At 33.4% G+C, this 23,273-nt stretch overlaps 3 protein-coding genes across 5 annotated transcripts; 2 read left to right on the top strand and 1 right to left on the bottom strand.

The window, feature by feature from the left end:
* Nucleotides 1-543: 543 nt before the first annotated feature.
* Nucleotides 544-9,705, top strand: LOC114309588 (SNARE-associated protein-like protein). 3 transcript variants are annotated; one of them, XM_028255365.2, is made up of 4 exons: nucleotides 544-1,037; nucleotides 2,343-2,507; nucleotides 2,966-3,019; nucleotides 9,423-9,705. In XM_028255365.2, the coding sequence occupies exons 1-3, from the start codon at nucleotides 749-751 to the stop codon at nucleotides 2,998-3,000; spliced, it is 489 nt and encodes a 162-aa protein (XP_028111166.2). In that variant the 5' UTR covers nucleotides 544-748; the 3' UTR covers nucleotides 3,001-3,019; nucleotides 9,423-9,705. The 3 variants fall into 3 exon arrangements, with proteins under 3 accessions (XP_028111166.2, XP_028111167.2, XP_028111165.2); XM_028255366.2 differs by lacking the exon at nucleotides 9,423-9,705 and adding an exon at nucleotides 3,438-5,079; XM_028255364.2 differs by lacking the exon at nucleotides 9,423-9,705 and having other exon boundaries at nucleotides 2,966-3,131.
* Nucleotides 5,061-8,594, bottom strand: LOC114309590 (photosystem II 10 kDa polypeptide, chloroplastic). The gene is made up of 5 exons (XM_028255367.2): nucleotides 8,189-8,594; nucleotides 6,995-7,053; nucleotides 6,733-6,788; nucleotides 6,514-6,566; nucleotides 5,061-5,342 (listed from the first exon to the last, which is right to left on the bottom strand). The coding sequence occupies exons 1-5, from the start codon at nucleotides 8,340-8,342 to the stop codon at nucleotides 5,248-5,250; spliced, it is 417 nt and encodes a 138-aa protein (XP_028111168.2). The 5' UTR covers nucleotides 8,343-8,594; the 3' UTR covers nucleotides 5,061-5,247.
* Nucleotides 9,706-18,181: 8,476 nt separating the features above from the next.
* LOC114309586 (cold-responsive protein kinase 1) lies at nucleotides 18,182-23,022 on the top strand. The gene is made up of 7 exons (XM_028255360.2): nucleotides 18,182-18,447; nucleotides 19,082-19,234; nucleotides 19,417-19,532; nucleotides 19,649-19,859; nucleotides 20,529-20,766; nucleotides 21,528-21,678; nucleotides 22,304-23,022. The coding sequence occupies exons 2-7, from the start codon at nucleotides 19,162-19,164 to the stop codon at nucleotides 22,664-22,666; spliced, it is 1,152 nt and encodes a 383-aa protein (XP_028111161.2). The 5' UTR covers nucleotides 18,182-18,447; nucleotides 19,082-19,161; the 3' UTR covers nucleotides 22,667-23,022.
* The last annotated feature ends 251 nt before the right edge of the window (nucleotides 23,023-23,273 follow it).

Genomic DNA, 23,273 nt, shown 5'->3' with positions numbered 1-23,273 from the left:
CTCTCTACATTCGAATGCAAGAAAAAGAAGAAGAAAAAAAAAATGAAACCCAAAACGGCGTCGTTTTGGGTTTCGAGCCAATTCGAGCCAACTGATTTTGGGCCCTCAAACATTTCTCTAAAAAGAGCTAGGAGAGACACGGTGGCCTTGTTTGGTTTGGCTTTGGAAAAAAGATTTTGGAGAAAATTTTTGGAAATTTTGTTTGGTTTGTAATTTTTTTTTAAAAAAATTCAAAATCACTTTCTCTTTCCTGTACATCAATCAATCATTTTTTCTCTCTTCTCTCTCATTTTCAATAACTTTTTCTCTCACTTATATCTACTCAATTATAACAAAATATTAAATCATCACAAATTCCCAAACTCTAAAATTATTTTCAAAATATACAACTAAACAAATTACAAAAAATTTTAAACTCTCTTTGTAATTTTTTTTTAAAAAAATTTATCTTCTAAAGTCAAACCAAACAAGTCCGGTATTTTACTTTTTCAAAATTTAAAAATTGCATGTATTTGTAAATTACATGTGTTGTAATTTTTGTTTGTTTGTAAATAACTAAGAACTTTCCACACATTTGTAATTTTCCCAAAATACTTGTACCACTTTGAGTTGCTTGCATCTCGTCCACTTCATCATCTTCTACCAACAAAAATCATCCTCCAAATTTGAGTCTCACATCTCTAAAATTTCTCCAATGGAATAATTTCAAGCAAAAGATTATACTTTCACTCCAAATTCTCGATCACTGATGTCTGCCGGAACCCCAGACAACCACCACGACGATTCCGGCGTGGAGGCCTGTGTTTTCGATCTCTCCGGCGCCGACGATTCAAACTTTGCGGCGGAAGATAACGTGCCTCAGCCCAACACAACCGACGCTGCCATCAATGGTCACAATTATTCTTCATCTTCTTCTTCGGTGGCCAAGGGCCTCTCTTCTGTGCTCTCTTCTGTAATTACGGATTTCGATTCCAGAGCTGAGGACACCGTTCGTAGCCAGGACCAGCTCTCTTTCGCCATCGATCGTCTTACCCGAGGTTCTTTCATCTTCCTTTCTTTTTCTTTTCTTTTTTTTTTTTGTTAATACTGTCAAATAGTTTATTTTTCAACTTTGTTTGCCTTATTGAGCTTAATGTGGAGCTACATAGAAGCTTGTGTATATTGCAGTTTTAATTCATTTGGGTATGAACAGAATCTGATTGGGAAACTAGGAGAGATGAGAAAAGAATGGTTGGATTAGGTAGGAGAGGACTGAAAATGCTGCAGATGTTCCTTTACTCAAATTTTTATTCAATTGAGTAAAAGTTTTATTTGATATGAAGAAGCACTCCAATGGACAAATTCACATTGAAGTTTAAATTTTGAGTAAAAGCTTCACACCACAAAATAGCTTTCAAAATTTTGAGTAAAACTCATTTTGATACAAGATTAAGTAAAAGATTGGAGAGGGTATTGAGAGTTTTTTTTTTATATTTTTTATTGTTATACTCAAATTTGAATTTGATATGCATAGTGGGTAAGCGGCTGCTGGAGATGCCCTAATATTAGAATGCTTGTCAGCCTAATCTACTCAAATTAGAACTCAATTCCATTTCAACCTCCCTCCCCAAAAACGAACTATGAAAGAAAGGGAAAGAAAGAAGGGGAAACCAGAGAGAGATACCATTTGTGCTAACCAACCAATTTGTTTGGTTTTTATATATATATATTTTTATTGGCATATCATAATTATTTTGACAATCCAGAATACAACTCAACAATGTCATTCCTGCTGCAGCTTTTACGATGGAATATTTTTTCCCCCAATGTGCAAAATTAAGATTTACAACTGAATTTTTAGGTCAACCGCATAATAATGGTATCATTCAATAAGGTTTGTTTGATGGGTTAATCTGGGATAGAAACCCAAAATGATTTTGAAGAACTGCAGCATAAGCTTTCTGGATGAGAATTGATTTGCTACAATGTTAATCAGCCCCCTCCCCCCCCCCCCCTCTCAAAATGATTTAATATATACATATACATGTACAAGTATGTGTGTGTATAGAGAGAGAGAGAGAGAGTGAGAGAGAAAGAGAGAGAGAAACTATTACTTTGTGATTTGGTTCACATTGGACCATTATGCCAATAAGTGCTGCTACCAATGAACAATGCAATGATATGTTACTGCACCAGTTAACCTCAATTTGTAAAATTGAGAAGGGCTAGCTTATATCATATCACGTTCCATTTAGTCAAGTTTATACAGACTTATTATTTTGTTTGCCTTATTAGCCTTGTTTTCATTCTTTCCAAAATTCAGTTAATTTACTGATTTCTACCGTCGTTTTCAACTTTGGCAGAGCTTGACCAACTGTTAGAAGATGCACCGGTGCCATTCATTATGCAGCATGCTGTCAAGATTTCTGGAGTTAGAAAAAGAGTTACATCGTTAAATACACTTTTGAAATCTATACAACGGCGTCTTGATAATGTTGATCAAATGCTGTCTGTGGGCTTGCTACATGGTATTTATCTCTCTACCGCCTACATGTTTTATTTTCCAGTCTTTTCTTTGATATGATTAGTTATTATAATGTGTGTTGGTGCTGTATGTACTTAACCACTGTAGTTAATTACAATTGTTGGGGATCTAAGTTTTCATTGTGGTGTTAATCGTGATTGTACCAATATATGTATTGCTGATACTGCTTTCTAAAAGATAAAGAAAGAAGTGAATTGGGGGTGGAGGGAAGAATAATTGCCTGTTCCCAAGTTACTGCAGCCTAGTTCAAAGAATAAGAAACTAGAACTTCATTATGTAAACCTAGCAGGCAGCTATCGCAAATGCTTCATGTTTTGCAGTGTTAATTGCTAAAGTCTCTCTCTCTCTCTCCACATAGATGATTCATACTTTAATTCGTTGCATGCTTAACTTGTTTCTTCTTTGGTGGTGGTAACTTACCGACTTAAATGTGCCTTGCAGAAAAAGCAGACACAGAAAGTGCCAGACAACATTAGCATGAGCCATGTATTAGAGGTACTTCTTTTCTTGAATATTTACATCCCCTTGTTAACGCAAGTGATGCTCAATTTTTTTTATGTACCAATAACTTTTTGTTTGTTAATTGAAACAAATATTTGAATTTTTCTATCTGTTTTAAGATTTTAGAATGGTTTTGTTTGGTATGAAAAAGGGTCATCAATAGGTCAACAAGATGACCACCATGGCATGGGAAAAAAAAGAAAAAAAGGTCATGAAATGCTCGGTTGTCCAAAGTATCTAATTATTGGTTGGTGCATTGATGCTACATGGAAGGAAATCCTTCAAGCTCTTTATTTAGGTGCAATAGCATCAAACGGAATCTAAGTTATTGGCAAACGAAATTGGTATACAAGAGGACAGGCCCAAAGCTATAGATGCTTATTTGACTTTTAAGCCAATGTTCATCTTGCAGGGTCTTATCAATGTTTCTTAAAGCGAACACTTAAGCCTTCAAGGGTACAGAGAACCAAATATAAAGCTAACAGATTTTTTGTGCCAATAAGTTGGAAGGGAACTAATTTCAGGCATAACCAGTGATCTGAGGCATTTGTTTGTATGATAAGCTATACAGTTTTGTTTAGTTTATATTTTGGTGGCGAAAGCAGTGATTTCTGAACTAACCTTTGAGTAGGTTATCCTAAAGTGAAAAAAAGGATATGGATGTGATCTGTCCTAGTCTGGTTCTTGTGGATTGTAATTAGTGGGTAACACATACAATTATTTTTGACAAAATACATGTTTTGTTTTACAATCTCACGAGGAATATGGCACTATATTATTCTAAACATCGAAGGAGCTACATAGTCGACTTGGTAAAGTCTCTCTATGGTGATTCCAAAGAGCTAGGGTTTGGTCTTGTGTTCACCTCATTTCAGATCTGAAGACGCCCATCACCCCATACGGGTTCAAGACCCAAAATGACTGGAGACATTTCTATAGATGGTTGTAGTGGCCAAACAGAAAAAGCTATGGAGTTACAGTAAACAGTTTTTACAAGTTGCAGCTGGATTATGCTTAGTGTTACAAGAATGACATGGGCAGGAAGTTATGGATCATAAGATCTGTTTGTCTCTTCAAAGATGATGAAAATAAGGCCAAGTGAGGTGAAAAAACACTCTATATATCAAGGGACTTTCTTGGATTTGCTCAATTACAAAAAACCCAGCCTGGTACTTTACAATGGTTTGGGAGCCAGGCTTCTGGCCAACCATTGATTAGAGATATGGTGTAGTGTAGTGAGGGCGAAAAGAGAAGGAAGTAGGTGGGAGGTGGCTGTGGAAAATTGCTTCTAGAGGGAGCTGAGGATAGGATGATGAAATTTGGGAAAGTATTCCTTTGTTCCCCATAGCAACTGGGGATGAAAAAACACCAAATTTGATGACTTACTAAGGGAAAGACGAAGTAAGAGCATGCAATTGAAGACGTTGCAACATCTGTTGGGGAGGCCTTCATTGATTGTATACAAACAAAATACGAGTCCAAAGTAGGGTAAGAAATGGTTTACCTAATGGAGATATTAACTCTTCCAGAACCAATAACGCGTAAACCATGTCGAACCAATAACGCGTAACTATGTCAAACCAAGACCTATCAATATCCAAATGGAACGGATTTGAACTTCTCCCAGAATAGGTTGCAGTGCGAAGTGAAATTCATAGGATATAACACCACAGCTGCTGATCTTAGAACACACAGCCATTGGAGGGTTCCTGAATCTTGACCCCATAGCTGATATGTTTCAGATTTTTGTTTTTGTTTTAATTTTCACCCCAAACGTTGTAGTTTTGGGGTTTGTACTCTAAAAGTAAATCTGAGTTGTTGGATTTGGGTTCTCAGTGATGTGCCAAATTGTGGTAAAAAGACAACAAAATCATTGCAAAGACTGATCCAAGTTCTAGATGGATTTAGGTGCTTGTTTTTATTTTATTTTATTTTATTTATTTTTGTAAGTATGGTAGGTTTGTTTTAATAAACTATGTCCTGCAGTTTACATGGGAAAAAAAGGCAGATATAAGATTAATTCACATCAAACATATTACGAGCATGAAAACAATTCCATACCAAAACAATATTACAGAGATTACAGATCAAGTTTCAAAAGCATAAGAAGTATATTGTTCATGCATGCATAATGGTATTGTTTTGCACAGTACTTTTTGAAAAGACTTCAATTAATACAAGACTTGAATTATCAAAAGGGGAGGTCTTGAGTCATGAGTCTTCTACTGTGCCAAAGCACTTGTACTGTAAACAAGGAGGGCACCCCCTGCAAGAATGCCAGCCAGGGTTACTGCCCATATCAACAATCCTGTGGTACCTGCATTTCCAATACTCACTCTTATCAGTTCATCCAAACATACGAAGTGTTTTGTGCAGTGCTTATGAGGTAGAAATAATTTAAATTAGCTGATAATCTAGAAACTGTTGAAGGGTGCCTCTAACTTTTGCTTTTAGATTATTGACTTTCAGTTTGTAAAAAGTTGGGCTAAACATATCAATAGTAATCAAAGATGATACCTTACCACTAGCATTGTCATGTGCTATATGCTCTATCATCGACTAATGATTAACTTTAAATGAACTCGGGCCCTGTGAGAACCACTTAAGTGCAAAGTTTTTAAAGGCGAATGCGTACCTTGAGGCGTTTTACCCCTCATGAGGCGGGGCGTAAGCCTCAGGACGTTGAGGCGCAAGCATTTCAAATTTCAAATTTTAAATTTTAATATTAACTGAATAAATTAAATATTTTTAAATAGTTAAAAAAATAAAAACAAAATTAAATATAATGTGTAAATACTTTTCGCTTTAATGCGTTGAACATTTTACTGCATAGAAGGAAGTTTTCCTTCATTGAAAGAGAAATCGATATTCTTAACTTCAGTGATTGAGTTTCTCACTTGATCATTAACTGTGTTTTTCTTGATTGATCATTTACTTAATTTTTCCTGTAGAATATAGTTGTAAAAATGGATTTTTTTAATTTTTTATGTTTAAACAATCTAATAGACTTTAACAAATGCCCAGGGCAACTTCTGCATGTGCATACTCCTCACATGCTTATGCGCAAAAAGCGTAAAAAGCGCACTTAAGGCGCATGTTTCAAACTATGATGCGCAAGCCTTTGGAGAATAATGCCTAAAAATCAGAGTCTTGATGCGTTTTGCCTTAGCCTCAAGGTGAGGCGAGCATCAAAGCGAGCCTCAAGAAAGCCTTTTAAAAAGTGGGAGAGAAAATTGATCCCAACCCTGCCCATTTGGTCGAGTGACATCTCGTAAGATGATGTTTGTACTCAATATTTGTTTAGTTAGAGTAACCATGAAAAGTTTAGAACACTTTTACTAACTAGTTTACTTGCCTCTTTATGTCTTGTTTACTACAATTATGAGTAAAAAATGTATGTGTTAGTAGAGTTTGATTGTCATGAAATCATCTAATCAGTCTCGTGTCAAGCACCATATGATATTTTAATATTATAAAATTTATCTTACCTCCAACATAGACATCACCACTTGGAGACCAATCATCAGTGTTATAGATGGGACTGTAAATACAGGAAGCAATAATTAATTAGATATTTAGCTACATTGTATTAATATCATCGCTATATAACAGAAAAACGTATTATAAGAATGTAAGGTATATTGATTGATGTGCTAAAATTTTGAACTTTTAATATTATTTGTACATGGGTGTGTATATATATATACCTGTATCCATCGACATTAGCACCGTATTTGTCTACAAATTGGTAAACACCCTTTCCCTGAATCCACAATGGAAGGTGAATACATTTTTATGGGAAGATTAACACAGCAAAATATCATTAACAATTAAGAAAACAGCTGTAATAAGAGCAAGCAATGAAATTTAAAGAGCAACAATGTTACATACGTAAAAAAGTATATATGATTAGAAGTGCATTAGGGTAGCAGAACAAAAATTTTAAGAGAATATGAGAAAGACACCAACCTTGCCCTTCCTGCCAGATGCATCGAGTCCATCCGTCAAGTCCATGCCTCCATTAATTCCTGAGAGATAGATCCAACACATTTCAAATTCAACAACAACAATACGTACCTAGAAAAATTATTCGGAAAATTACTTAGAAAATGTGCGGAGTACATCATTTTAGATGTAGTTCATGTTACGCAAATTTAAATTTACATTATACTCCTTCACTTTTGGGATACTTTTCGAGGTAAAAATTATTGGGTTTTGATTCTTCTTGTTCTTCTTATGTCAATCTTTAAATTGAAAAACAATATTCGGCTTTGAACCAAAACAGGTGCATAATAGAATTATGGGTAATCTATTGAAATCCAGGCTGGTTTATTATAGAGAACAAAAACAAATGAGAAGAATATACACACAAATACAATATATATATATATATATATATATTCATGATTATATATCCATGTGTTGGAATCTAATACCATGTTGAAAAATAATAATTTATTCTGTTTAGGATGCTAACAGAGCATGATGGGTACTAACAAACAGTAAGAAAACTCAATATGTTGTGTGAAAATAAGATAAATTAAAGGTTTATCTCGAAGGTCAACAATAGAAAAACTCAATGTGACGTGTGTGTGAATAAGAAAAATTAAAAACTTTGTGGCGTTGTACAACTCGAAAGTCGTACAGAGCTCCTGAGAAACACAAATTTCTCTTAGCTCTATGGTTTTTACTTCTAAATTTCTTGTTCTTGTATATTCTCAAATGACCACGTCACTTTATATAATGGTCTTTGAATACATCTGAACTTTCAAATAGTTTATATGTACTTTCACACATGCACACATCAAGACACTTTGAATATAATCATGTGACTCTTCAAACTTCAAAACTCTATTAAACTCAACCTTTGAAAATTAATTTCAACACCATGTTCATCATATAGGTGCATGTATTGAATATTGATATAGAGTAATGTTACAATAACTATTTATTTCTACCATCTTATCTTATCATTGATGTATTAGTCAGTTGTTAGCACTGCATTGGAGATGTGCATTAATGATAAGACCCAATATTGTGTTGACAGATAAGATGACAAGTATAATATGATATAGAAATGTAATAAGCGTAGCATTATTAATTCATATATATATATATATATATATAGAGAGAGAGAGAGAGAGAGAGAGAGATATGAATTACCAAAAGGCTTGTTAGTCTTGATCTTCTTGCCACTGGCCTGAATCCTCAAAGAGGAAGTTCTTGCTAGTGAGGGGAGGCCTCTCACAGCTGTCTTCTCAACAGTGAATGGAGAAGGTTTTAGGCTCAATGAACTCATCACTACTGAGGCTGCCATTACCCCTACCTTTCTTCTCTTCCTTTTTTATTTTTCCTTTTTTTTTCAATGCTCTATCTTCTTCGGATCTTTGTGTGCCTTTTGTATGAAAACTCTCTCTTAATTTCTTGGCCTGCCTTCAAAGCTCCCTGTGTGTAATGTCTCTGGCCACCCAAATTCCTTGATAATGCTAATAAAACTAACCAACCATTGGTGATTGCCCAAGTTACACGTGGCGCTTCCTCTGTGGCTGCATTCTGAATTTGATATTCCAACGTTATCAAAAGGTATTGGTGGGTTTTGTGGATCCATTTTGCTGAGCTAAATTGTTCACTGACCAGGTCATACATACAAAAAATAAATTTGATCGGTACATATGGTCGAATTACATTTGTTATAAAAATTAAAATAAAAAATAGTAAATTTGATTTGATTAAATCACTAATAATTTTTGAATATGTTAATTTTTTGTATAATACTTTGCTTCATTGATCTTACAAGTTAAATGATTTAAATCATCGAAGTGAGCCTCTATTTACACACCACATTCTCTCTCAAGGCAAACCATTAATTAATTTATTTTTTATTACAATTTTAACCATAATTGAAATGACTATAGAGGACAAGTTATGATACACACCATTTGTGTATTTACCATAAAGGACAAGAATGAATATATTATAAATCATCAATTTCAAACTTATTTCTTACGTATATTCTCTGTCAAGAATCCAAAAATCCTAAAACCAAAGAAAAAAAAACCCTTCAACAAATAATAAAAAATATAGTATTATTGAAGATTTTGATTGGATTCTATGAAGGATGCATCTGACAATTCTCATTCAGAACAATGGAGCAATGAAAAGGTTATTTTTTGTTGTTTCTGTCTTCGTTTTCGTTTATGAGTGGTAAATCGTTGTTCGGTTAACCAGAGGTGAAAAATATGTCATTGATCGACAATCTACAATCGAACAACTTGCATCTGTTCGACAAACTACAATCGAACAACTTACATCTGTTCAACAAACTACAATCGAACAACTTACATTTGTTCGACTCTGTACTGCTGAACAGTTATAATTTTTTTTTTCCTTTTTTCAGAACTATGCATCCGTGGAATGAGAACTCATCTACTGCTTTACTTGAGCACGACGTCTTCACCACTGCTTAACTCTGTGTTGAGCACCAAGACAGTGTTCACCGGTTGAAACTGAGGATGGAAGGTGGGGAGATGGAAGAAGGCAGGTTTGTGAGGGTGTGTGAGTGAGTGAGGGTAAATATGGAAGTTTGTGTGTATATTGTTGTGGATGGGTGTGTGAGTAAGGATAAATATGTAAATTTGTGGTATGTAATGAGCAAAATATATATTTACCAAATTATTAAAGGTGTGTTCTTAGAAGTGGTTTGCCTTGAGATAAATTACGGTGTGTAAATAGAGGCACCCTCAAGATAGACCCATTGAGGCCCAATATAATCTCTCAGATTAGAAGCCCAACTATAGAGAATTCAATCCCTCGGCCAAAATAATATTGTTGTAGGGGAAACGGCATTGTCAAATTTGAGTTTTGACATGCTATACTTTCAAAATATCATAATTTGACATTATTAATAATGCAAATGGTTATATATATATTTTTTTCGAAGTGTCATTTTGAGTCTCATAATGAGAGAGAAAAACTTTTGGCCCGACAGTTTGCCATTATTAAATTTTGACTTTTAACATCAAGTATACTACATTTTTAAAATTTCTCTTAGTTGACATGAATGCTGTTTGTTATAAATGGATCCTTATTAAATAAATAAATAAAGGGGAAAAAAAAAGAAAGAAGAAGACTACTACAGATAAATTGAATCAGACGGAAAAAATAATAACAACAATAGTGAATTGGTTTTTTGTTTCGTTGATTTACAAAAAAATGTGAACTCTACACCAACAGAAAAAGTGGGGCCCCACAAGTAAGTTTATGCAGTGATTGATTCTTTATTATAATTTTTTTAAATAAATAATTATCTGTATCTAGAAATTTACACAAAAAAATCATAGAAAAATAACGGGTGGGGCCTGCCTTATTGCTAAAAGGAAAGAAAAAAATTAAGAACTGTTCAGATGAGCAAAACAAGCATGGAGGTTGATCACTAATCCTGATGATTTGTTGACAAGGGTTCTAATGAGCAAGTATTGTAATAAGCAACCGTTCCTAACGTGTTAAAAGGGGTTCTAATGCTTCTTAGGGTAGGGAACTATTGAAGTCAGGTTTTCATTGGATAGTGGAGGAATGGTGAGTAAATCATGCTTTTTGAGGATCAATGGATACCGTCTATGCCTAGCCCATTACAAGGAAGGGACATTATTAGTCTTCTTCCAAGTATGTGGGTAGAATATTTCATTAATAGAGAGTAGGATTGCTGGCGAGAGGATCTGATTAGATTGTTTTCCTGACATAGGCCCTGTTTGGTAAAGCTATGGGAAAGTGCTTATAGCTTATGCCTTAACAGCTTATAGCTTATAACTATGAACATAAGTTGATTTCTGACTTATAAATTAAGCATCTCCTACCCCACTCAAAGAATAAGCTGATTTCTGACTTACAAAAAGCTATAAGCTGTATTGTTAAGCTAAACCAAGCACATCAAAATAGCTTAAATTAAGCTGAAAGCTGAAATAAGCAGCTTTTAAGCTGCACCAAACAGGCACATAATGCATGAGAGCTATTATAGGGGTTCACATTCCAAATCATTCGTGTGAAGATAAACTAGTCTGGAGTCCTGTTAAAAATGGAGTATATTCAGTAAAATCTGGTTATAAACAAGCCTTGATTTAAACTATTCCGATGTTTCACAGAACTACCTCTACACAAGGGGTATGGAAAAAGTTATGGACCTTAGGTTTACCTTCTAAATGGGCTATGTTCATTTGAAAATGCCTTCATTGAATTCTTCCAGTCCAATGGGAATTGAAAAGATGTAGTGTGTCTGTTAGTGTTGAAATAATAGTGATGAAACCTTAAAACATGTGTTCTTTGAATGTGAATGGACGCAAAGTGTGCAGCGAGGATCAACATTGGGTTTGAATTTCAGTATAGGAGTGCCACTATCCTTCTTTCAATGGTTTATAGGATGGATAGAGCAAGTAAAAAATAAACACATTATAGTTCAATCAGGAGCAATTCTATAGACTTTATGGTTGCATATGAACAAAATGGTTTTCAATCACAGTTTTTCAACTATTGAAAGCATAATTATGGAAGCAAGGAAGCTATCTGATATGGTTTCCAGTAACTCTATATGGGGATCTGGTACATGTTCCGATTATATAAGTCCTACATCGAATAATATATCTAATGTGTGCATTTTGTAGAATAAAAGGAGCCATAGTGACGACACAGAGTCGTGGACGTTCATCATTGACAGATCATGGAAATCAGCTAAAGGAAATGTGGGAATAGCATGGATTTGTTTGGATCACAACATGCAACAGATCAAACAATAAGCTATTGTGAAAACATCATTACACAATCCGTTGATGGTAGAAGCGAATGCATGCCTAGATGTGATTAGATGGGCGGTGCAACAGAGAATGATGTGTATAACAGTGCAAACAGATTGTCGGGTCGTGGTGAGAATGCTCCAAAAGAAAGGGCAGGAAGCCGATTGGAAGATTGCAACTATTTTAAATGATATTGCAAATTATGCTAAGAGCTTGAATTATGTTTGTATTACCAAAGTGGGAACGTCCTCAAAAAAAAAAAAAAAAAAAAACCTAAAGTGCGAAGAAATATAGTTCAACTAGCACATGAATTGACAAATTATGTAACTATCTCCAAATAGCTTCATAATAATATTATGTGGCTGTTTCCTTCTATAAAAAAGAAAAAAAGAAAAAAAAAAGAATGTCTTATTTTTAAATATATATATATATATATATTATAAAAATTTAAAATTACTCAAGCTTTGATCAATTAAAAATTTAAGAGATTGGAATGGGAATAAAGAAGACTGTCATGTTTGGTTTAATTTTTAGAATTTTTTTAAAAAAAATTAAAAATTAATTTGGTGAAAGAAACAAAAAAATTTAAAAAATTTATTATTTTTATATAATTTTATCTTTTGGGAGCCTAGAAATAAATTTTAAAAATTAAAAAATATTTTTTAATATTTATTTTTATCAAATTTGTTCCTATTTTTCAAAATAATTTTTAAAATTTTTTTCGAAAAACAAACCAAACAAGCCTGATATTTCTAAATTAAACCCACTCCAAATATTAGTTGTGTTTTGAAGTTAAACAAATAGAACCAGCTCGACTGGCGGGGATAAAGAATAATCTTTCCATCATTGATTAATGACTGATCAAAGCAAATATTATATTATTTCAATCAATTAATAACAATAATATATCATTATTTATATATGTATGATTCAACCATGCTTGACGAGCTTTGTTGTTGTTGGGTTTGGTAGGAGTGAACACAAAATTATAAAGGTTATTTATAATCTAAAAACAAAGTCTGAATGCAATTTTTTTTTATGTTGATTGGATTGTTTCTGAATTGTTATGTTGCCGAGGTCCAAGACTACGAAAAGCCAAAAACAATTATATAATATGTATTTATTTATTTATATAGGTAAAGTATATTAAATATTTTTATAATTTTTTTAATAAATTTAATTTTTTTTTTAAGGATGTATTAAGATTTTATAGGATGAAAGACATGTAATATTTTTATAATAGTTGGGATCCCTTAATATTTTTTCAGAGAAATTTCGATTCAGAAAAATTTTGATTCAGAAAAATTTTGTTCTAGAGAAATTTCAAACAAAATTTTCTGTATTTTGAAATTTCTCTAGTTTGCTCAATTTTTCTGATTTTCTTCGTGTTTTGGAATTTTTTCTGTGTTTTGAAATTTTTTTGATTTGCTAACAAATTTTTTTGATTTGCTTGTAATTTTCTCTGTGTTTTGATCAATTTTCTATGTGTTTATAAAATTTTTCTTCAAATATGATTAGAGAAATTTTACTGACCGTTTCTCACAAGTATAATAACAAACACCTTCATTGCATAATCTCATTGTCAATTACCTTCACAAGTTGACATATACAAATCTAAAAAACAACCAAGTTGATATATATATATATATATATATATATGAACATAACCAACAACAAATGAATACCCTATTAGAAGAAACCACAACACTCTTTGGTTGATAGAAAATGGAGTATATAGACAACTTGCCTCCTATGGATCTGATAAACTCCGATAATGGTCGCCATCGTACTAGTTTGAACTCGCGACGTGAAAATCTTCATCGGTTGGGCAGCAAAAGCAAGGAGGCGGGGGTCGCAGCGGCGGGTGAGGTTGGTGACAAGGAAGATGATCTATCCTTGAAGTTGTTGTAGCTGTTGTTGGTATTCTTCGATCTGTTCTTGGTCTGGTTCAGCTTCGATCGAAGGTTGGGTTTGGAATTCTGGAGTTATGTTGGATGATTAGGGTCTCTTTCACACTGATCGGAGCATTAGTGGTTACTATGGTTATGAGATTGAGGGGTTGTTTGGGGTGTTCTAAATAAGTGTATTTTTTGACTTTTTGAATAAAAAAATAAAGGAATAAAATATGGTTGTTTGGATAACTTTTTGACTTTTTACGAAAAAATGTGTATTAAAATATTGTATAAAATAGCAAAATTACATTATTACCCATTTGTCCTATGCGCGCTGACAGTGCTAATTGAAGGACAGTATGGATTGCTTTCAAAATGGTGATAACTTCAAAACATATATGTATATAAGATGAGGCTTCACGAGTACTGTTGGGCTTATGGAGGCACACTATGGGTCCCGTTTTGATAATATGAACCATTTTAATGTGTAGAACTCATCTAGTACTATATGCTTGGAAAAAATCACGTTGATCGAATATCGATAGCTACCTGATCGGATTAATTTTTTGTCAATCGTTAATTTGTTCGCCGTTCATTTTTTTTTATATACAAAACTGATATGATCATATAGTTATCGATATCCGATCAACGTGAATTTTTTACAAGGATATACTATTTGGCGCGTTCTACATATTGAACGGTTCAAATTAATTATCAAAACAGAACCTGTACTGGGCCCCATGGACCCAACAACATTGTCTTGTGTATCATGATAAGTGCATTCGCTTGATTGTTTGTACCATCACTGCAAACAACACCATCACTTCATTACAAAAGTTGACTTGTACTTTTTCTATATAAATTTATTTTTTAAATTTTTTTTTGTGAATAGTGATAACTTTTTGACTTTTTTAATAACTTTTTGGCTTTTTGACTTTATTAGACTATGCCAAACCAGCCTTGAATATCTGAGATCAAAACTCGGATAAATAATAGAGATAGTGGCGACGGCAGTGATGATTGTGGCAATCATGGTGGTGGAGAAGGCGTTGGCGTGGGAGGAAGCTATGATGGAAGAAAGAGAGAGAGAGAGAGAGAGAGAGAGAGAGAGAGAGAGAGTAGGTGTTATATATGGGTATAGGTGGGATACAAACTCATAAACAAGTAAAGGACTTTAGGCTACTAAACAAATAAAATGCTACTAAAAAAAATAGAGTGCACCTCATGAATTATTTTGGACCCCCCTAATTTTTAATTTTTTTTATTACAATAATAACCTCAAATAAAATTACTATAAATGATATCATTAATTTTGGGACACTCCATCTCACAATTAAACCTACACACCCACTACATCATGAATTACGATTTATGAGAGCACTCACCTCCATTATCACATATCCATCTTCTCCAAATCCCACCTTCAAAACCTACCCACCCTCAAAATCTTGAAAACCCTTTGACGACAATATTCCGGCAGTAACAATGACAACCATTTGACTACATACACTTCTTTGGCAATGACAATGAGTGGAAGTTTTTCTAGTAACCACAACTCTATAAGACGAGATGAGTACAATAACAAAAGTTTAGAGGAGGTTCATAACTTTGATGTTATTCTTAATTCAAATGAGATTGCTCTTGTAAGGATAAGTTTATTGAAAAAAATGGCAAAAATAATAAAATCTGTTCATTATTTTTTTGGGACTGAACTCCTGAGCATATGACCAAAATTTGAGGACACGGGCCCGAACATTGTTATTTGTTCTCAAAGGCATTCCCAAATAAATAAGTAATGTTCGGGAATGCAGGTCCGAACATTAAAATTTCTTAACACATTGAACAGTCAAAATTGTTAACGCTTGCAGAAGTTTTCATTTTTTTAAGTTCGGGAATACAGACCCAAACATTACTTATTTGTTCAGGAAGGCATTCTTGAACAAATAAGTAATGTTCAGGAACGCAGCTCCGAATATGGAAATTTCTTAACACATTAAACGGTCAAAATTGTTAACGCTTGCAGAAATTTTTATTTTTTTAAGTTCAGGAATAGAGGCTCGAACATGGACATTTATTAACACATTGAATGATCAAAATTTTTAACACTTGCACAGAAGTTATTGGAAGTAACCTAAATCCATTATCAAGTTCAAAAGTTATTCCTTCACCGCATAGCTTTAATAATATTGTTGCGTAGTTCTCTACTGAACTCACAATTTTATAATATCTACCAACAAAATCAACCAAACCAATTATTATAATTTTTTTTCTTGCGAGAGAAGAAATTATTACGAGAAAATTAAGAAATTATGTATATGTATATGTATATGTATATGTATATGTATATATATATTTAGAGAGAGAGAAAGAGAGAAAGAGAGAGAGAGAGCATATCAACTATGACAATGGTGGATGAGGCAGCAGAAATAGTAATCACATTGGCTCTTCTTCTTCTTGGTGGGTTTTGTTAGGATTTTTTGGAAGAGGCCTTTTTTGGGGTGTGGTGGTGCACATTCAATGGGTAAAATATTTTTACCAAGATAATTTTAGTATTATTTGGGAGGGGGAAAGAAATTTTGAGGGTTTCAAAATTTATAAGTGGGAGCATAAAGAAATGAGAGTCTAAAATAATTCATAGGGTGCTGATACCACTAAAAAAATATTGTGAATCTCCCCCATTACTAAAAGTTAGAAAGAGATATTTGACTAAATATCCCTAAATTTAACATACTTTAATGCTGTGTTTTGTTGAGGGAATTGAGCAGGGATTTGGAAAGGGAAATGGAAAAGGTAGGTGAAATGTGAAAAAAATATACCTACATTTCACATAGTTTCACACACCTTTTCTCTTTTCCTTTCCAAATCCCTCCCCAAATCCCCCAACCAAACACAGCATAAATTGGATTCCTTCAAATTTTAATTCACATTACAATTAATTCATTTTTATCAATAATTTTATTAGTCTTACTGATAAAAAATAATAATTTTTATAATTTTTTTTAGTAAATATATATTTTTATTTACTAAAATATATATTTTTATTTAATTTATTCACATATCTTCACATTATTTGTATTAATTAATTATAATCATTTTAACTTTATCAAAAATAAAATCAGTATAATTATATTACATTTATAAAATTTATTGTATTTTTCTAAAATGCTAAGAATGGGTCAATCTTATATATATACATTAGGAGGAGAGAGAAAATGGAATGAGCGCGCGCATCCCTTCAACGTCTACCAGCCTATATTCAAGTCAATAGCCTCTCTCTCTCATAGGAGCTCGCTTTGGAAAGCTGACTATGATTGGCTTTTTATTTTGGGAAATGGAGTCACTGCTTTGCTTAAAGTATAATAGTAATTGTGGTGTCTCCGTTTAAGTATATTATCCTCTTATTTTTATGATCTAAACCGTTTATTTTGTAGAGTTTGTTGAGTACTTCATGCCTATCAAAAATCATATTAATCGAATATCAACAACTATATGATTGATAACCAAAAAAATAAATAATAAGTTTTCCTTTTGAAAAATTACATAAACAATATATGATTCGATCATATAGTTATTGATATCCGATTAATATGATTTTTGGTAGGCATGAAGTACTCAACAAATCCTACAATATAAATGATTTAGATCATAAAAATAAGATCATAATACACCTCAAACGGAGACACCACAGTCACTGCTGTGCTTTGAGCATAACAGGGACCTCTGTTCCTTTATTTTGCGGCATTTTTTCGTAAATTCTTTTTACTTAATTATTATATTTCATTTAATTTATATTATTTTTTTTATATTTCAATAAGTCTTATTAATGACATAGTTATCAAAATATTCTTAATAATATTCATATTTACAGTGTGAATATTTTGTAATTTGAATGTTTGCATCGTCAATGTGAATGTTCACACCATCAATATGAATGTTAATACGTGACTATTCATATTGACAACGTGAGCATTCACACGTCAATATGAATATTCACATTGTAAAATATGAATGTTCACATCACCAAATTATTAACCGTTCAAAAAATATTTGTAAGGATAGAAATATTCATAAAATACCTTAAATATGAGAATTAGAATTTGATAGATCAAATGTTCAAATAAAAATATTTTATGAACTAATTGAGATAGAAACACTTGAGAAAAGATTTTCTAATAAATCTCTCTTGTAATTTTTTATTTTTTAATTTGATTAAAAAAATTATATTTTAAAAAATAATTGACTTTTTTTTTTTTTGTAATTAACCTAATGATTGTAAAAAAAATTATATTTGAGAAGATAATTAATTTTTTTATAATTAATTTAATGATAGTAAAAAAAAAAGGATTAAATATTATATTTTATCTTATTTATTATTTTAATTTATTTTACCTTTATCAACTATTTTAACCCGAATGACCCTTTCCAAACCGGGCAGTACAGATATATGGAAAATGGTTTGTACTCCACTGGGGAACCTCCAGACACGGGGGAGCTGATTGGCCCATTTTTCTTTTTTTCTTTTTTCCTTCAATATCCCACGTGTGTGTGTGGGGGCGGTGGGGTGAGAAGATCGTGGGGGTCTGAATCAACATTGGTGTGCGCATACTTAAGAGAATATTTTCCAAGATTCAATAGCCATACTCTCTCTCTCTCTCTCTCTCTCTGTGTCTCTCTCATACTGTGCTCTGCCCACCATCTGCTCGATCAAACGCCTCTTCCTGCTGCTTCTTTCTCTGGATTTCTAGAGGTAATTTTATTTTTCACACCTGGGTATCTTTTAATTTCCTCCTCCTTTGCTTATCTTTCAATAATCTCTTCTTCATTTTCAGTAGAAAATGTAATCTGAGCTGTCCAGCTTTCTATCTTTGCTTTGTTCTTGTTGGGTTTTAATGCTTAATTAAATTAATTTGTTATAAAACAATATCGCTGCGATTGGTTGGGAGAATTTTGAAGCGATTTGAAAAAGAAAAGAGAAAAATGTGTAAAATTAAGTGAAATATAAATATATTTTATTCACATTTTACTTATTTTTTTTTTACTCATTTCAAATTCCCTAACCAAATAAAGTACACATGCTAATGCTCTAACTCAGAAATGTAGCAACAGATTGACCCCAAATAGTAAATACCTTCAATTCTGTAAATGTTTCATTCTCCCAAGGAATCTTTCTTCTTGTTAGTGGTAGTCGTGCTTTGTTTTTTTTCAACTTCCATTAATTTATGGAAATTAGTCATGCTTTTGGACAACCCAATATGTTCAAAACCCAGATACGGTTTTTTTTTTTTTGGATAAATAAAAACCCAGGTACGCTATTAACCTTCCTAACTTCTATTATATAGGATTTTGTATTTGGGATTAACATATGGCTCTGTATGTTTCAGTTTGGCAGGTTTTGGTTTAATCTAAAGCATTTGTCATAAAGTTCTTTAGAAAAAGCGGGTAATTGGTGTATCGCACAGTTATGATTTGTTTCTCTTTTCCATTCGGTAAGAGGGTGGGCTCACCACCAAAATGGTCTCCTGAATTTGATGAAGGTAAACTCCGAGCTGTTACAGACGGACACAACTTTTTGAACATATTATTTGAACTATAACAGAAAGGATTTGTGTCTCTTTATCAGATAATTTTCTTGTTAAATGATCTATCTAGATAATATTCAGCTTTTAGTCTAATTCCAATGAATATCTAAAAGGTTCTGACATTGTATCATGAACAGAGCTTTCAGGTGTCCACAATGTTAATATCTACACGTATAAAGAGCTAAGAATTGCCACCGATGATTTTAGGCCCTCCAATAAAATTGGGGAGGGCGGTTTTGGTTCTGTCTATAAGGTAATTAAACTTGTACTCTTTTTACGTATTTCCATAAATGTTCTTACTTTACATCAGATAATAAATTGGTAATCTAACTTCTTGTTTTCAAATGAAAATAACTTGTCGATGTTTAGGGAAGGCTTAAAAATGGGAAGATTGCTGCTATAAAGGTTCTTTCAGCCAAATCAAAACAAGGAGCAAGAGAGTTCTTGACAGAGATTAAAGTGATTTCTGATATAAAGCACAAAAACTTAGTTGAACTCTATGGCTGTTGTGTGGAAGGAGAACATCGAATTCTGGTTTACAACTACCTTGAGAATAACTGCCTCGCGCAAACACTACTTGGTAAGTCAATCAATTTTTATTTTTTTTTGGTTTCAAGTCCATGCAATCAATATTAGAATATTATGGAAGCCGTGAGTTCGGTACCATGCAGTAATGGTTATATTATAGAACTGGTGCTTAAGAGGCATATGAAGTTTGAAATTGATTCAAATAATGGTGGGAAGTTTATTTATAATATGTGGACTTGTTCTTTGTTTATAGGATTACTAAATTGACTTTTTCTTTATTTATAATTTGTGGACTTGATCTTAGATCACTGAATTGTCATAAAGCACAATTCTGGCATTTGCTTTTTCGAACTTCAGCTTTGAATAGGGCTGTAAATTCAAGCTTGGCTTGTTTACACAACGTGCCAATCTTGAACAAGTTTTTAACGAACTGAACATGAGTCAAGCTCAAGTAATTTCGTTTTTTTATAGTGCATATTGGCTCATCAAGTCGAGTAGTAGGTTATTCAAGTATGGCTTGAAAATTTAATGAGCTTTAAAATGTGTTCAAGCTTGGCTTGTTTGCATAACAGCCCAATCTCTAATGAGGTTTTAAGGAGCCAAACTTGAGTATTAAAGCATTAACAGTGTTCTCATCCGCTGACACAAATATTCTTGTGATTTTAAAGCTGTTGAAGTTTGGTGAAATGGACCCTAATGCTTTAAACTCTTTGGCCTTCAGGGGGAGGTCACAGTAGCATCCAGTTTAGTTGGAGAATACGAACTAAAATTTGCATTGGGATTGCACAAGGACTTGCTTTTCTTCATGAGGAAGTACGACCACATATCATCCATCGAGATATCAAAGATAGCAATATTCTCCTCGACAAAGACTTGAATCCCAAAATTTCAGATTTTGGTCTTGCGAAACTTATCCCTGCCAACTTGACTCATGTCAGTACCCGCGTGGCAGGAACAATGTAAGTTCTAACAATCTTGTTAGGTTTGTTTTAGGTGATGCATCAATTTTCTATTTAATCTAACCATAAGAATTCATCTTGATTATGTTCTTAGAGACGTTACCATTGCATTAGTACTTGGGATAGTGACTTACGTGAGATGGCTTTTGGTATTAACCGATCCCCAACACTGTATATGGTGTCTAGAAAGCAACGAAACTTAATCGGTCATCTGAATCATGCTAGTTTTGCCCTTTTCTAGATCACTAATGATTTGTCATTCTTCGAATGCCTAAAATTTCATATAGTTACTTTCTGTTTATTTGCCTCCCTTTATATGTGGCTACTATCATTAGTGGGATTCTTGCGTTTCTTATGTTGATATGATTTCAAAAAAAGTTGTGGAACCTCTTAGTTCTTAAATATGCTTGAACTTTGCTGATTCCATCCCTCTATGGAACAAGGGAATGAACATGAAGATATTCATTTGGTCCTAGGCTTTGGATTATAGTGAAATGTTTCCCATCAATCAAACCACACAATTTTTTTTTTTTTTTTTGTTGCAAAACATTTTTGCAATTAATGTTTATCCAACACTTCAAAATCTCTCTCCCAAGTTAGTTGCCAAAGGGGTATGGCTGGAGACCACATGAAAAGCAGATGATCATGGGAATCCATGATCAGAAAACACAAAAAGCTCTTCAGAACACTCATTGTGGAATTTAGATTCAATTCTTCTTTTATATTTCGTCTTCAATTTACATTCACATTTGTTGTTTCAGGGGTTATTTGGCACCAGAGTACGCAACAAGAGGACAGTTGACGCGTAAAGCAGATGTATACAGTTTTGGCGTTCTCCTCGTCGAGATAGTTAGCGGGAGATGCAACAGAAATACACGATTACCCATTGGAGAACAGTATCTTCTTGAAAGGGTATGACGTTTTTAATTGTTTCCGCAAACATAGTCATTGCTTTTGCATTAAGCCATGATTACATGTGTCAGTGATATTAATAAATTGACAAACAGTAATCCATGACCCATCAGTTCAAAAACTTGAGATAATTCTCATTTGTAAGTAAATGAGACAAAGTGTAAGTTTTGATGAAAAATCAAGCAATGGCCAAGTTTCTTTTATTTATCATGTTTTAAACCATGCCTTCTTTTTCTTTTTCTTGGTGAAAATCATACTTTATTGTTTTCCATCACATTCGAAGGCACAACTAAAATAGAAAATAGGGTTCCTATAAGACATTGGAGTCTTCAATGCCTATGATAGTGGAAAGTGTCATTTTTGAAAACATCAAAGTGCTTTTACTGTGCACATGATGTGAAACATACAGACTAATGTCCAAGTGCTCCCTTGAGGAACATAGTTTATGGGACTTATGAATTTCACTTCAATGGTTTACAAAAGTCCTTTATTTTAAATATATATATGTATAATCTCTCTCCCCCAATGAAATGTTCCCAAATCCTTTCATTTCAAATCAATTAATCCAAATGCAACTTAATTTTCAGACAAGGTTGATGATGAAATGAGGATTTTGTTGTTGCAGACCTGGGAGCTTCATGAGAGAAGGGAACTGGTGGGGTTGGTTGACACGTCACTAAATGGTTATTTTGATGCTGAAGAAGCTTGCAGATACTTAAAGATTGGTCTTCTATGCACCCAAGACGCTCCAAAGCTCCGGCCCTCCATGTCAACCGTAGTCAACATGTTGATTGGCAAGGTTGACATTAATGAGAATGAGATGACAAAGCCAGCCCTAATCTCCGATTTTATGGACCTCAAAATTAAAAGCAACCTGAAAACTAAGGTTGATACAAACAACACATCTGACAATTGTGCCTTGTATAGCTCGGACAATGTGGAGAATTCAACCTTGTCATTTGGAACCTCGTCTTGTGCAAGTATATGATGATCGGAGCATTAAAAAAAAAATTACATCACTTGTGAAAGAGAAAGACAGAGACTGCATGTACCTGGGGACTAGTTAGATAGGATACCCTCATTACTATATATATAGAGAGAGGGGGGGGGGGGGGGGGGGGGGGGGAGATTGATTTAGTTTTGTTCATCTCATTTTTTGGTTTTGTGAGGCTTGTTCGGTTGTGAAACTTGTATGATTTTTTTTTTCTCAGCATGTAGATCATAGTCACGAAAACTCCCTAAACTGCATAATTATGTGTTGTTTAAAGATAATACTCTTAGAAATGTACAGATTTGGATGAATGAGAGAGGAGATAAATAAAATCTCTCATGGGTTTGAAAGTATTTGCCATTTTCATTCAGTTTCTTCTAATTTGTGATGATTAGCTCAATTACACTCATTTTGTGCTTGACATCTCGTTTCTGCTTGTCATCTCGTGCTTTCTTGACAAGTGTCAAGTCCTAGAGACTAGTTATAGGTAATGCAACACCGTGTACCTTCTCAACACATAGTCCCGGAGACTAGTTGCTGGCAATGCAACACCTCATGCCTTTGCTTGTCATCTCGTGCTTGATACCTAGTACGACTCGCTATC

Source organism: Camellia sinensis, chromosome 7 (genome assembly GCF_055761805.1).
Source record: "Camellia sinensis isolate YWXY chromosome 7, ASM5576180v1, whole genome shotgun sequence".
Lineage (NCBI taxonomy): Eukaryota > Viridiplantae > Streptophyta > Magnoliopsida > Ericales > Theaceae > Camellia > Camellia sinensis.
The sequence above is the reverse complement of the archived record's forward strand: the minus strand, read 5'-3'. Positions and strand labels throughout refer to the sequence as shown.

Coding starts and splice junctions, on each gene's coding strand:
- LOC114309590 (XM_028255367.2), bottom strand. CDS start 8,342: ATGGCAGCCTCAGTAGTGATGAGTTCATTGAGCCTAAAACCTTCTCCA. Junction 6,567..6,732: donor GCTAATGTCGATGGATACAG/GTATATATATAT, acceptor CTGTATTTACAG/TCCCATCTATAACACTGATG. Junction 5,343..6,513: donor TGGTGATGTCTATGTTGGAG/GTAAGATAAATT, acceptor TTGGAAATGCAG/GTACCACAGGATTGTTGATA.
- LOC114309588 (XM_028255365.2), top strand. CDS start 749: ATGTCTGCCGGAACCCCAGACAACCACCACGACGATTCCGGCGTGGAG. Junction 1,038..2,342: donor CATCGATCGTCTTACCCGAG/GTTCTTTCATCT, acceptor CAACTTTGGCAG/AGCTTGACCAACTGTTAGAA. Junction 2,508..2,965: donor GTCTGTGGGCTTGCTACATG/GTATTTATCTCT, acceptor TGTGCCTTGCAG/AAAAAGCAGACACAGAAAGT.
- LOC114309586 (XM_028255360.2), top strand. CDS start 19,162: ATGATTTGTTTCTCTTTTCCATTCGGTAAGAGGGTGGGCTCACCACCA. Junction 19,235..19,416: donor GTCTCCTGAATTTGATGAAG/GTAAACTCCGAG, acceptor TATCATGAACAG/AGCTTTCAGGTGTCCACAAT. Junction 20,767..21,527: donor ACCCGCGTGGCAGGAACAAT/GTAAGTTCTAAC, acceptor TTGTTGTTTCAG/GGGTTATTTGGCACCAGAGT.